Raw genomic sequence first — 15,501 nt, 5'->3', positions numbered from 1 at the left:
TGGGTTGCTGTGAGTTTTCCAGGCTGTATGGCCATGTTCTAGAAGCATTCTCCCCTGACTTTTCACCTGCATCTATGGCAGGTATCCTCTGAGGTTGTGAAGTCTGTTGGAAACTAGGTAAGTGAGGTTTATACATCTGTGGAAGGTGCAGGGTGGGAGAAAGAACTCTTATCTGTTGGAGGCAAGTGTGAATGTTGCAATTAATCACCTTGATTAGCATTGAAAAGCCTTGCAGCTTTTTAAGGCTGCAAGGCGGATCTTTGTCTTTACGCTCATGGCTTGTTCTTGGCTTTGCAGCTCTTGTGATTCTGTGGTTGAGTTGCACCACAGATAAGCCGATGAAATCCACAAGCATATGGACAATTTCACCGGAAAGGAGGAAACCAGGAAAATGAGCAAAATCTGGCTACCAGTATTTAAAAACTCTTAACATCAGGACAGTAAATAAAGAACACCACTCAGAAAACAGGGGAATTTCAGACATTAAATCAATCAGGGCCAACTAATCACCTCCTAACAAAGGATTCCCCCAGGCAGGAAGCAGCCAAGCTGTGAAGCTGCAAGACTTTTCAAGGCTAATCAAGGTGATAGATTGCAACATTCACACCTGCCTCCAACAAACAAGAGTTCCTTCTCCCACCCTGGACCTTCTACATACATATAAACCTCACTTGCCTAGTTTCCAACAGACTTCACAACCTCTGAGGATGCATGCTCTCCTGAGCGAAACGTCAGGAGAGAATGCTTCTGGAACATGGCCATACAGCCCGGAAAACTCACAGCAACCCAGGAGGAAGGGGTTTTACTCCTCCAAACCCCCCTTCCCTCTAAAATGGACTATCCTCTCTCTCGCCCCCCTGGTGTCCTCCGCCCGGATAATGAGGCAGCCCTCGCCCCCACCCCGTTAGCTGCCCTGGCTCAGTGCCATGGAATCCTGGAACTCCTGCCGACAACCTCTTCCCCCCCCCCCTGCGGACTACATTTCCCAGAAGGCCGGGCGGCTGTGACGTCGTGCTTCGCCGCGTGCCCTGCGATTGGCAGTTGCCTTCCTTGGCCGACGGACCCGCAGGCCCGGGTGAGAGGCGCGGGCGGGAGGGCTGCCTGGGGTCGTGCTTCTCTCTCCTTCCGTTGGCGGGATGTGGGGCTCGTGGGGAGGGCTCTGCCCACTAATCACGCCTAGGCGGGATCCGGATGAAGGAAGACTCCTCGACCCTGGGAATGAATGCACTCTGGGCGTGCTCAAGGGCAGCGCTTTCCCCCCAAAAGCCTTTAGAGTTGGAAGAGGCCGGCCAGGCCAATCCCATTCTGCCCATATCAGGGAACATCTTCTACACCAGGAATGGGCAAGCTTGGGCCCTTCCTCCAGGTGTTTTGAACTGCAACTCCCACCATTCCTAACAGCCTCAGGCCTCTTCCTTTCCCCCTCAGCCGCTAAGGAAGAGGCCTGAGGCTGTTAGGAATGGTGAGAGTTGCAGTCCAAAACATTTGGAGGACCCATTTGATGTCTGACGTTGCCCAGGGGACGCCTGGATGTTTTGATGTTTTTACCATCCTTGTGGGAGGCTTCTCTCATGTCCCCGCATGGAGTTGGAGCTGATAGAGGGAGCTCATCCATGCTCTCCCTGGGTGGGATTCAAACCTGGCAACCTTCAGGTCAGCAACCCAACCTTCAAGTCACAAGGCTTTAATCCACTACGCCATCGGGGGCTCCATCAATATATGTATATACAATATATTATCTTATATATTATTGTATATTATATTATATATTATATACAATATATATATGTGTGTGTGTGTGTGTGTGTGTGTGTGTATATATATATATATCTGAACCAGTGAGAAAATTAAGAGAAGTCTCCACAAAATAAATAAATATAAAATAAAATCTGAAAACAAAACAAAAACAAAAGTCCACACTAAAGCCCAGGAGGAACAGAGTCGAAAGTACAGTATAAAAATCTCCAGAGAAGCAAACCCACTATACTCTGAAATAGCATATTCCACGCTGAATAGCTATTACCATCAGGAAGTTGAGGTGAATTTTTTTCCTGCACTTTGAACTCATTGTTCTATTGTGTCCTATTCTCTAGAGCAGCAGAAAACAAGCTTGTCGCCTTTTCAATGGGACATTCTTTCTAATATTTAAACCTGGCTATCATGTCCCCTCTCTGCCTTCTTTTCTCCTCCCTCATCAGGCTTGTCTTCCAAACCTTTGACCATTTCGGTTGCCCTTTTCTGGACACCTTCCAGCTTGCCAATATCCCTCTTGAATTGTGCCCAGAACTGGACATAGTATTTATTCCAGTGTGGAGCACACGCTTAGTTTGGGAGTAGATCTAGATCCAGCTCTAATTCGCTTTATTTATCCACTGTTTCTCCCAAGAAAAGAATCCCAATATATGTTTAAAAGTACCCAAATGTAACATTAAAATATAATTAAAATACAGATTGCTCCCAAACTGTCCACATGTCTGACCAAGACAGTGACACCTTTGCTTTCTGATAGTTCAGTGTACAGAATCTACATTTCATGCACAACATTATTTAAAGTACTATATAGTGTTTAAAATTACTTTCATGCTATGTATAAGGTGTGTATGATGCATAAATAAATTGTATGTTGAGACTTGGGTCACATCAAGATATCTCATTGTATACATGCAATAGTCCGAAATCCAAATTCGGAGAAAAAAAATTAATCCCAAGCATTTTGGATAAAGGATACTCAACCTCTATTAACAATATTAAAATAATTTAAAACAGATTTCAAATTAATAAAAAGCAGTCTCCATATTGGTGTTTCACCAAACTACAACTTCCATTATTCAATAGTATGAGCCACAGCAGACTCAATATTCAGGGTTTCATTTAATCAGGCTCCAAAAATGCTCCCAGAACTGTTTGTGGGTCTGTCAAGGTCCTCCAGCCAGCATTATTCTTTCTATAGCATGCTTCAGACCCAAGAATAGAAAAAATATAGGGCTCACTATTATCTGTGGTCTCAGATATCTGTGGGGGTCTTGAAATATATTTCCTACAAACACCATCATACTGCAGTACAGCCACATAAACTTCTAAAAAACATCAGAAACAAAACAGGAGAAGTTATAAAACCATAAATTATCAATACATCAGTTTCTGGTTTGAAAAAGCTGTTAGAAGCAATTCACATGGGGCAAGCACCCCAATATAGAGTTCAGTGTTTGGTCCCTTTCCTTGAATTCAGCTACCATCTAGATACCTGGGCGCGTCACCTCAAGCCACTTTCTCTTTTTTTTTCTTTAGCATCAAAGAACTGAATGGATATTGAAGCTGCCCGTGGGCCCTGACGGGATGGTTGGCTATGACCCAGACTCCAAGTGCTCATCCCTTTCTACGGGGGAAATCGCGTCAGCTGGATCAGCATCTGGGTTGGTCACTCGGGCACTGATCAGCCCCTTTGATGTCCTGAAGATCCGTTTTCAGGTATTGTTTTGGGGAAATTGATGTGCCAGTCTAGAGATAGTAAAATTTCTGGAAATTTTGAATCAATGGGGGAAATTAGTTTTGGGGGAAAAAAATCAGATTTTTTAAAAAATGCAACCATTGACAGATTTAAAGTAATTTTGATTCCCTCCCAGATTGGAATTCAGGGCACCTTAAAATTATAGCTATTAAAATATAGTTAAACACATGAAGAAAGTAATCATTACTATTAAACATAAGCCATATTGTTGTACATATACATGGGCCTCATTTATAAGTCAAGAGCAGGTTTTGTAGCTAAAATTATGAATGCTGATATAATTTGAAGGTCATTGTGCAGAGAGAGGAAAGCACCAATTCACATTTCCCCAGCCATTAAAAAAGGCCAGAAGCTGTACCACAGCGGAGAGTAGAGAAGATTGGCATTTCTCTTTAGTTCTTCCTTATTTTCTCCTTGCTATGTATCCTTACTAACACCCTTACCTTATAAATTTGTTGGAGAAAGGCAAACATCAGAATAGAAAAAAACTCATGCCTTTTGCCACTCTGTTCAGAGACGGTTCCTTTTTTTCGTAAGAGTTGAGGTAAAGTTCTTACACTAACCTGTAGATAAGTCCTGTGGCAGGAGCTTTGGCAGGATCCATTCAATACTGGGATATAATTTTTTTTAAAGAAACTAAAGTGAAGGATCTGTCAGAAATATCACCACCCTAATTTGTTTTGAATCTTGCTGAAGTACCAATGTGTTTTACAACTATCTCTGTCTTCCTTCAGCTTCAGATAGAGCAACTGTCATCCAGAAATCCACAGGCCAAGTATTATGGTATTTGGCAGGCATTTTGGACGATTCATCAAGAGGAAGGACCAAGAGCTTTCTGGAAGGGCCACGTCCCTGCTCAGCTCCTCTCAATAACCTATGGGGCTGTCCAAGTAAGAATCGGGAAATGCTGTGGCTTAGTTGTTTGCCCTGGCATTTTATGGCTTCTTTGATAACTTCCCCATCTATTCTGTTTTCCTATAGTCACTTTGCCGTAGCTATGAAATTGACACACATTTGTTTTTGTTTTGCTTTGTTGTTGTTGTTGTTTTTTTTTGTTGTTTTTTGTTTTTGCTGTTTAATCTATTTTTGCAAAGTTGCAACACGTCAAGAATGCACTTAATATTCCTTTCTGAATCTTTTCACTCATGTTGGGTCTGGATATTCTAAAATTCACTGTAATTATAGAACTGTATAAATCAGTTTTTATATTGCTGTGTGCAGTAAATTATTGAATTAACACATATAGGAGTGACTCAATATATATTAAATCCAGGTGGCTAGATATTATCTCTTGCAAGACTAGTGTGACTCCCTGTTTCCAGTATGCTAAAGTCACTACTTAAAAATGTTCTTGTAGTTTCTTTGATCACCAAAGGGACTTGCCACTTGTATTTTTTTTTCAGTATTTGTGTAAAAAAAGAAAAAAAAAACACTTTTAAAAATCTCATTATGGTGCTGGTGTTAATTCTAGGGCAGGAACCTGCAAATGTTGTTGAATTACAGCTCCCAACATTCCTCACTAATACCAATGGCAGCTAGGCCACTGAGTTCTCTTCGGAGTGAGAAGGGCGGAATATAAATGTGGTAAATAAATAAATAAATAAATAGGCCTGCTTGGGCTTACAGTCTTAATAACAACTGGGGAGCTTCAGGCTCCCATACTTGGTTTACAGCTAGATAGTTGTTAGACCATAGGTGTGAAACTGTGTATTGCATCCAGCCTAACTGTTTACATTTTGGGTTTTGTTTGTTTTTCTTTTCAAGTTTGTAAGCTTTGAACTTCTGACAAAGTTGGTGCACCATGCCACATCTTATGATGCCCGTGACTTTGCTGTGCACTTTGTTTGTGGTGGGATGTCTGCTTGTGCTGCCACTGTGACAGTTCAGCCTCTAGACACGCTGCGCACCCGCCTTGCTGCCCAGGGGGAGCCAAAGGTAAGCCGGGGGAGAAAAGCTTCTTTCATTGAGTGCTTCCTGGCAGCTTTTTTGCTTTCGGTTTCATTCTGTATCTGCCAAGGATGGCCACACATTGACCTTGGAGGAGCACTGTGGTGTTTACTTCAAAACATGTATTGCTGATGACACACTTTTGAGACACGTATCATTTCGCGACACAGTAATTGAGTTTTACTAACAAACCAGAGGTTAAACCAACTCCTTACAAGAGATACGGACATATTGTAGTAATAAAATGTATGGGGACACAACTTATTTCATGAAAGTCTTTCATTTATATTTTTAAAAATGATTTATTGCTTATTTCACATAGATTTAAAGGTTTCACATTAAGTTCATGTAAGACACCTACCCAGCAAACATGTCGCAATGCACAATCTGGAAAGCTCTGCTCTACTTAATCTTTATTTATTGACAAAAGTGTATGAGTGTTACCGAGAACACAGAAATGACATTGTTCTTGTCAGAAAAGTTCCTGTCTACAATTGGTGGAAAAGACAGAAAGAGTAATTCGGTTTTATTTTATATATATATATATATATATATATATATATATATATATATATATATACACACACACACTTTGTTTTTATCCCACTTTTCTCTAATATAAGGACTCAAGGCAAAATAAAACAACACTCATAAACAACTTTTTAACTCATTGTGCTCAGTGTTCTTTGCCTGGAAAACAGCCCCTGTTAAAGAACTGGGTTTGAGAGAGAATCTCAAAATGCGACGGGAAAGACGCATGACAAAAAAGAACGGGGAAGTGACGATCTGAGCATAGGTAGCAGGTAAAAAAGACAGACGTTGGAGACAAAGAAGAATTCTTCAAAACTTAATCCCTGGTGGAAAGATTGAGGAAAGATATGAGGAGGAATCTGAGGAAAGGCCCCTTGGTATGATAGGAATATGGTTGTACCTTTGTTGGTTGAGGGCTTCTGAGTGTTAGGGTTCAGAGAAATAATATTTGCTAATTCCAGTTTTCTGCCACATGATTGCCTGGTCATACATATTTAGTCAAAATGTGCTGTGACACACACATATATGTACCACACCTTTTATATAGGGTAAAGCTCACATGTGGTACTAAATGTTTGAAGATTATCTATATGTATATGTTGTGTATGCCTCATCCAAAATGTGTGAGATCCGAAGTGTTCCATATTTTGGATTTTGGCATATGTATGTGTGTATATGAAATACATGTATTTGGAGATAGCAACCTTCTCAAGCCTCCTCAATCTAAAGTTTTGCCTGTTTATAATGTGTCAGTTTATTTCCCAAAGTGTATGACTTCTTAGATTTGCAGTTTTCTTAGCTCTATGTACTTAAGGCAGTGGGAGGGGCTGCAGGCCATGTGACTGGTTCAGTGACTGTTTAGAATGCAGTTTTTAAAAGGGTGACAGTTGAGGCTTGAGTCCTTTAGAGTACAGAAGCTAATGTTAGAAGTTAGAAGTCAGTTGAGGCTTGAGTTCCTTGAAAGTAGATTGTTATAAAAGAGAGCTGTACAAAGCAATATAGTTTTGAAGAGACTGATAAAGACTACAAGTTAAAGATACAAACTGAAATGTTTTAAAGTTTAACCTGACAAGAAATGTACATGTATATTTAAATACATGAAGTTGTGAGTGAAACAAAAACGTTATTTCAAAGAAGTCTACGTGAATCTTCATCTGCTGAGAATGTGGATTTGAAACAAGATCTTTACGTGCCCAGTGATCATTAATTAACCAATAAACTAAAAGAACACTCCTGAAAGTCTGCTACCCAATAGGTTATGATTCTAACAGGCCATAATCCCCAATAGGTTGTGACCCTAACAGTCCAACAGTATTTGCATGTATAGATGCCCCTAATATTCTTTCTCTTTTTGCCATCAGCCACGTACTTCTGCCTCTGAGGTGGTAGCAACATTTCTGCTCCATCTCTGAGATCCTCAGTCTCCAGCCTCACATCTCATGCACAACACAAGTAGCGAACAAATGAGACGTGAAGCTAGAGAGAGATTGGGGATCTGAGAAGCGAACAATCAGGAGTGCCACAGCTGCCACATCAAAGGCAGAATCAGATGTCTGATAGCAAAAAGTTTTTTGGATTTCTAGATAGCGGAAGCTCCTCATGTACTATTAATCTGTGCCCCTACCTCTTACAAGCATACGTTCTGTACCAGAGAAGGTGAAGATTCCGTATTCAGAAATTTAAGGAAGTCAACATAATTTTACATAAATCAGTTTTTATAGAAATGTATTCAATAGTCCAGAAATTTGCTTGCACAATTTAAGGATCTTTATCGTCCAGGGCATAACAAATAGATAGGATTAGCTAAACTGACTGGAAATAATGCAACCAGTAGAAAACTGCCATATAGTGTGCATGAGAGAGCTACAGTCCTTAAACTATAGAGATTTTTGTGAGCATTGCTGAAATGTGATTTCTATGTTAATTGCATAGAGAGCCATATTTGCATTGTGAGTCTATATAAGCTGATCACACAAGAAAACATATTCACCGTTCAAGGTTTTCTTTTAGATTTACAAGAATCTCCGCCATGCTGTGGTAAGCATGTATCAGAGAGAAGGGCTGCGGAATTTTTATAGGGGGCTCAGTCCTACCATCATTGCTGTTGTCCCCTATGCTGGCTTCCAGTTTTCTTTTTATAGTCTTTTGAAGAAGCTATATAACTGGATTGTCCCAAGTGAAGAAATGAAAAAAGGTTAGTCTTTTCTTGTGTGTGTTAATGTATGTGTGCATGTGCATGTGAATGTCTGTGGGAAGGAGAATTTGGTGTTTGGTAATGTTTTTGTTACCCCTATTTCTGACCAGTGTGTAACCGAACTTAGAAAGTTCGGCCTGCTTAATACTTTGATCGAAGATCAATGGCCAATACCAAGTGCTTTAGGCTATACTTCAGGATGTTCCTTGCCTAATCTAAATCTATATATATAAAAGGATAAAAAAAAATTCAGCCTAGGACAAAACAACAAAACTACACATCCCAGAAACACTAAACTTGGCAACACAACCCCTCATCCATGCCTCTACGTTCATACAACAAAAAGAAAAGAAAAATAAAGTCCTAATTAGAGGGAAAGGAATAATTGTTTTTAATCCAATTGCTGCCAGTTACAAGGCTAAACTCTGCCCACTTGGTCTCCTAGCAACCTACTCAGCCCAGGGGACAGGCACAGTTAGGCTTCAGGCCTCTTCCACACTGCCTATAAGATACAGATTATCTGATTTTAACTGGATTATATGACAGTGTAGACTCAAGGCCCTTCCAGCTATATTACCCATTTATAATCGTATATTATCTGCTTTGAACTGGATTATCTTGAGTCCACACTGCCAGATAATTCACTTCAGTGTGCATTTTATACAGCTGTTTAGAAGGAGCCTCATATAATCCATTTCTAACCAGATAATATAAGATTAGAAATATAATATGAAATAGGGTTGTTGTATGTCTTTTGGACTGTGTGGCCATGTTCCAGAAGTATTATCTCCTGAAGTTTTGCCCACATCTATGGCAGGCATCCTCAGAGGTTAGGGTGAAATTAGATGTGGGCGAAACATCAGGAGAGAATACTTCTGGAACATGTCCACACAGCCCGAAAGACATACAACAACCCTGTGATCCCGGCCATGAAAGCCTTCAACAACACATAATATGAAATATTTACTGTGGTATAATAATACAGAACAATATAATTTCTAAAACCAGGACAGTAAATAAAGAGCAACACTCTGAAAGCAGAGAAATTGGGAATTCCAGAAAGGAAACAATCAGGGCCAGCTAACACTTCCCAACAAAGGATTCCCCTAGGCAGGAAGCAGCCAGGCTTTGAAGCTGCAAGGCCATTAAATGCTAATCAAGGTGCCTAATTGCAGCATTCATACCTGCCACACTGAGACTATTCATTGCTATTCAAACTGGCCAACCAAGGATTCTACAAGGTAGAAACCAACCAGGCTTGCAAGCAGCAAGGCTATCCAGTGCTATTCGACCTGGCCAACCAAGATTTCCCCTAGGTGAAAAACCCCCAGGCTTTGAAGCCATAACGCTACTCCATCCCATTCAACCTGGCCTAGCAAGGATGCCCTATGTAAAAAGCAGCCAGGCTTTTAAGCTGCAAGACTATTCAGTGCAATTCCAGCTGCCCAAGCAATGATTCCCCTACAAAGGAAATAGCCAGGCTTCAAAGCAGCTCTTTGATTGAGGGTGTTACTCCAGCTACTTCAGAAAACGGCCAGGCTTTGAGACTGCAAGGCTATTCACTGCTATTCCACCTGGCTAACAAATGATTCCCATAAGCCACAGCAATGCATGGCCGGGCACAGCTAGTAATAATAATAATAAAACTTTATTTATATACCATCCTATCTCCTCAAGGGACTCAGGGTGGTTTCCAACATAGCAAGGAAACCATACAACAACTTAAAACCATACAACAACAAAACATAATACAATAATGAGCATAAGTACATTAAACATACAAATAAATCAATTATCCACAGGCTTAAGAACTAATAACAAAATACTCCATCAGCGGGCCAGGATACAATGATCAAGGGTTCAGCATTGGGGTGGCCAACTATATACTGCTAGGTGGGTCAACCTCTGAATGTTTTTTTGCCTAAAACAACCCTGTGGGATTCATGGGGTTCCCGTAAGTCTACAGGTGACTGGAAGGCACATACTAGTAAATCTCATTGAAAGAGTGATTGTTCTTCCAAAGTTTATTAGTTTCCTGCACTGCCTAATATTTTGTTGTCTTTCCAAGTCTTGTACTAGCTTTTCTTAATTATGGCATAGTTCCTTTAGAAAGTAGCTCCCATGCGTGTTCTTTTCATCCTCTCACTTCTGTGTTTTTCAGGAAATATTAAAAACTTTGTGTGTGGCAGCTGTGCTGGAGTCCTCAGCAAAACCCTCACTTATCCTTTTGACCTGTTCAAGAAACGGCTGCAGGTGGGCGGCTTTGAACAAGCTCGTGCATCCTTTGGGCAGGTGAGAGGAATCCCAGACCTGAGGAACTTGACTTTCATCCACCTTCCTTTTTTGTGTGCCTAAAATAGACCGTACATCATCTAAATTAGACACATACCATCCATTATCTAAACCAGAGAGGTACAAAATACCTCAAATAATATAGTTATACATGAATGACTTATAATAAGTCAGCCATCCTGGAATATAAGTGCAGTATAGTACAGTGGGACAACCATATGTGTGGAGATTCACTTCCAGGATCCTGCTCAGAAAAAAAAAAGAATGTAGATGATCATGGTCCATATTATTAAATGATATCAATGTGAACACACACACTTTAGCATATGTGTGTTCAAATCACCACCATTTAATTATATGAGCCATGATGGCCCAAAGTTGGTTGAAAGCACAGATTAATTGCCCACAAATCTGGAGGACATACTGTGTCCATTTTCTTTTTGCTTATATAGGTATTTTCCTCCCATCCTACCTGTGTTAATGAAGCAGAATTAAGATTCCCGTATAAGTAGCAACTTTCAGCCCATCCTCCAGTCCAAACTATGGAAAGCTGTCCCAGGAACTGTATTCTAAAAAGGCAAATTTTACAATGTGTTGTTGAAGACTTTCATGGCCGGAATCATTGGGTTGCTGTGAGTTTTCTGGGCTGTATGGCCATGTTCCAGAAGCATTCTCTCCTGACATTTCACCCACATTTATAGCAGGTGTCCTCGGAGGTTGTCGAGGTTGTTGACCTCAACAACCCCTGAGAACACCTGCCATATTTTTGGGCGAAACATCAGGAGAGAATGCTTCTGGGACATGGCCATACAGCCTGGAAAACTCACAGCAATCAACACATTTTCTAACTTCTGGCAGAATACTATGACGGTTCCTTCCATCCCAACAAAGCTATATTACACCTGCTGTATGCTGAGCCACACTTGCTGGTTCAAAGTGTTTGTATCTTGTTCATAAATGAAGCCTTCGTGGTGCCGTGACTCAGGTGCCTCTCTTTTTCTCCAGGTGCGGACTTACGCAGGTTTGTTGGACTGCGCCCAACAGATTGCACGGGATGAAGGCCTCCGGGGATTTTTCAAGGGCCTCTCCCCAAGCCTGCTGAAAGCTGCTTTTTCGACAGGCTTCACTTTCTTTTGGTATGAGCTCTTCTGTGGCCTCCTTAGCACCCTGAAGGATTCAGGTGCCTCAAAGTTGCCAAAAGGCTGATGCCCACAAGAGTCTCTGTCAGCAGTGCTTCTTGCTGAAATGTTCTATCAGCCTTGCCATTGTATGCGGAGGGAGTGCGGAAAGGGTTGCAGTGTTGCTTTTGTCTTTTTTGTCAAAGCACCAAATGCATATTACTTATCCATTTGGTGCATACAGAAGGAGGTTGCTACATTGTGGGCCTGTCTTCCTGCCAACAACTGCTGCCCTGTTCACTTCCTCTACTTTCTGCTGTGAAACAAGCCTGGATTCCTGGAAGAGTTCTACAAATATCAAACTGAGCAAGTTTTCTCAAATGATGGGGAAACTTCTTGCCCTGTTAGTCTCTTTTCACCAGTCCCCTTACTGGAACTATTTTAACTTCCCCCTCTTAAAGACACTGCCCCCCAGTTGACTATTGCTCTCAACTTAGTTCCTGGCCAAGCTTCTCCAATACTGACAATAAGTCAGGAGTGCACATTTCTTTGCTGGAAGTATTATCTTAATCGCGTGGTGCATTCAGTTCAGGCAGTGAAAGCGTAGTGCCTCAAACTGGACTGTGTCGGGTTTTGTCCCTTGTTTTTATGTCCATGGTCTTAAAAGGCATTGTGACACCCTAGTGTTTCTCCAATGGTAGAGACCACCGTATAAATACATAGACTAAATAGCATGCTACCAAAGGAAGGAAAGCCTAAAGATGCTTTCTTCAGGTGCATCCAGCTATGAATAGTGGGAGTGGCACTGCATCCACTGCCCATTTGTCTTCTGTGCCAACAGTCCCACTGCTGTTTGTATTTTACTCGCACACCTGGACCCACTCATGTCTGCATTGTTACGGCCTGTCAAATGGCAGGTGCTATTGCTGTAGTTATGCAGCAGACCAAGAAACAAGGTGTTTTGCATTTTTACAACACTGCACTTTTATTTTAATGCACAATTGATTAATCAATCTTGTAGAAAGTGGCTTTTTGAACATGTTGGTTCTTCTTTTGTTCAGTAATGCAGAAAAGGCCTTCCAATGCTAATTTACATGAACTGTAATTTTCTCACTCTGTGTCTCTTTGATCAATATTTGTATATTAATTACTATACATTTACAACCTCTGGGATACATTTTATTCCAGAACGGTTCCAGTGCAGATAAAAGAGATACTTTATTTGGAGCAAACATTGTGGAGACAACTAATATGGTACATTTCCCTGCTGTTCTTATGTATAAAGCACCATGCAAGTACAGTCAGCCATCCATACTGTATTTGCTGGGGCCAGGGGCACAGGACCTTCCTTATTTGTGGAAAACCACAAATAACAAACACCCTAAGATAATACTTCTGTATGAATCTAGTTCTTCCATTGAAATTTTGGTCAACATCTGCTGGAAGTTGACCATAAAATTCCACTGCAGGATCTAGACATGCCCGAGAGACTATATTACTCAAATCCATTAATAATCAAATCTGCAAAAGTCAAAGCTGCAAATGTGAGGGCTGACTGTAGAATCAGCCTGAAAATATTCTGGTCAACTCCTATTGCATTTTTGGAATGGGATAGAGGAATTATTTGGATATACAGGGTTTTTGTTTACATATGGAAAGGCTGTGTTCTAATAAACTGGATATCTTTCAGGACTTCACCACATCAGCCTTTTGTCTCTCAGCAATCATGTTGTAGAAGCAAAGAGGGACAACATACCTGTTCAAAAACAATCACTGATGATTGTGTTATTATGCCCCTGCCCTTTGCTTCTCATCTCCTGGTCTTCTTCTTTCCTGTCTTACCTTATCTTTGTCCCTTGCTCTTTCTGTAGGCTTTGCAAAATGGATTTTTACGCCTGAAAAAATATTTTTTATCATAGGAGCAGATGTGGGTTCCTTTCTTTTTCTCTCTTTATTTAAATATTCCTTACTTTGTTGGAGACAACAGTTCTGCAGGGGAGGAGAGTGGTGACCAGCCCAAAGGGAAATGTGTGTCGGATTAAAGGGGGATATTTCCTGGGGCAGGGAAGGAGAGAAATCAAAGCTAACTTTACTCAGCCTCTCTCTCCCTTCCCTGGGGCTCACCAACCTCAGTCTGCTTAGGAAGAGTGTAGGGAGAGAATCAAGCCCTCTCAAACAGCAAAACGGAACAATCAATAGGTTGTTCTCATCAGTGAAATAATGCACTCCATTAATTATTTAAATGCAAAGTAACAATGGGAGAGGCACACTGTCATATCCTAAGCACCAGCTCAGATGCTATTATCTTGCTGCGATTGCGTTTTACTAGCCTTGTGATAAAGTCCTCAGCCTTCCCCTCCCTCCATTGCCTACGCCTTCTGTCATATAGATTCAAATTAATCTTGTGCCTTATATTAATTGCATATCCAGATACATATTGTTCAGCAGCACTTTATGCCTAATATATTCAGTGTCACCTTTTGATTTCTTGCAGAGGAAGTAACTTATACTTCTAGGACCATGTCTGTCACAGTACTTGTTGGGAACACTTGATGTGTAGGGGAGAAAAACATTTCAGGGTTAATGATTGTGGTGACTTTTATTTTTTGACTCTCGTTGTTTTATTAGAGCCTAATCCATTATGGCTTTTCTATATTTCCATATGAAGAGTTATTTTTCAAGGGAAGGACCTATAAGGATTTGGGCCAGCCTATATGAAACATATGTTTCTGTTTGAAAAATAAATAAATGTATTTAACATGAATCTGTCTCATGATTACATACACTCTCTATTTTGCAACAGTCAATCCACTTTTGCCGTGAACATTGCAAAGCACCTTGAAAGTACACCCTCCCCTTCTCATTGCAAAGGTCAGATTACCAATAGTTCCACTGAAGCATTTGCTCTAGGACTCTGGGTCTTCAAAGGCTCAGGGACCAGGCAGTGAAATAAAGATATTTGCTTGCTTCCTCTTCTTCCCTAGTTGTTTCCTAAAGCTCCCACTTTCTGTTGCCAAATGTGTATGTTATCTGTGTGAGTAAAAATACATGGCATCAGTTTGTTAGGTTTGCAAAGTTAAACACTGTATTCACAAATGAAGATTGTTGTGATGTTGGCTATTTTGCTAGTTAATGACTAGAATAGTTCACATATAATACTATTGTGGGCCCTATTTTGTGGACTGCTCAGGTGCCTCAGCCATCTTAAGCTGGCCTTGCGCTAGCCAAGAAGAGACTGAGTCTCCAGTCTTAAGCCAATTTATACAAAGTAATTAGTGGTTTAATGGGTTGAGGATTGAAGTATGACTCTGTAAGCCAAGGTTTGCATCCCCACTTAGCCATGAAACCTACAGGGTGGCTTTGGGCAAGTTACATGTCCACAGCCTCAGCAAATGGCAATGGCAACCTTCTTCTGAACAAATCTTACCTGGAAATCCTGCAATACGGTCACCTTAGAGTCTCTATAGTCAAAAACTATTTGAGGGCACACAACAACAACGTCTTCTATCAATGTGTTCTTCATATTTGAGCTCTTTTGCAAAGTGTGAGTTGTCTTGCGTAAATGTTTTGTTAACCGACACTTAAGGTAGGTTTTTCAGTTGTCCAGCAAATAGGCACACCACTTCTGATCTGTCCTTGAACTTTGCATAGCATGGAAAATAATGTGATCTGCACATGCAACTTCTGTTAAAAGCACAGAGGCAAGAAATGTTAAAAACTAGCAGGTCTACTGTGGGGTGAAAAGGAAACACACCAGCTAGTTACTTGGAATCTATTGAGGCAGCAAAGGTTGCCGTCCCCAAATCACAAGGGCATATTTTACTTGAATGTGTGCCTCAGTACACAGTGCAGTTCGCAAGGCGGTGCTGTTGCTCCATGCAGGGAAGGCACAGTGCTATGCTCACTTTGTC

The 15,501-nt window shown here is 40.9% G+C and overlaps 1 protein-coding gene across 2 annotated transcripts; it reads left to right on the top strand.

Moving 5' to 3' along the window:
• Positions 1 to 916: 916 nt before the first annotated feature.
• Positions 917 to 14,354, top strand: slc25a19 (solute carrier family 25 member 19). 2 transcript variants are annotated; one of them, XM_008104455.2, is made up of 7 exons: positions 917 to 1,075; positions 3,289 to 3,468; positions 4,243 to 4,398; positions 5,273 to 5,443; positions 7,997 to 8,180; positions 10,342 to 10,472; positions 11,478 to 14,354. In XM_008104455.2, the coding sequence occupies exons 2-7, from the start codon at positions 3,337 to 3,339 to the stop codon at positions 11,676 to 11,678; spliced, it is 975 nt and encodes a 324-aa protein (XP_008102662.1). In that variant the 5' UTR covers positions 917 to 1,075; positions 3,289 to 3,336; the 3' UTR covers positions 11,679 to 14,354. The 2 variants fall into 2 exon arrangements, with proteins under 2 accessions (XP_008102662.1, XP_062830025.1); XM_062973955.1 differs by lacking the exon at positions 917 to 1,075 and adding an exon at positions 1,498 to 1,653.
• The last annotated feature ends 1,147 nt before the right edge of the window (positions 14,355 to 15,501 follow it).

This window comes from Anolis carolinensis, chromosome 2 (genome assembly GCF_035594765.1).
Source record: "Anolis carolinensis isolate JA03-04 chromosome 2, rAnoCar3.1.pri, whole genome shotgun sequence".
NCBI lineage: Eukaryota > Metazoa > Chordata > Lepidosauria > Squamata > Dactyloidae > Anolis > Anolis carolinensis.
The sequence above is the reverse complement of the archived record's forward strand: the minus strand, read 5'-3'. Positions and strand labels throughout refer to the sequence as shown.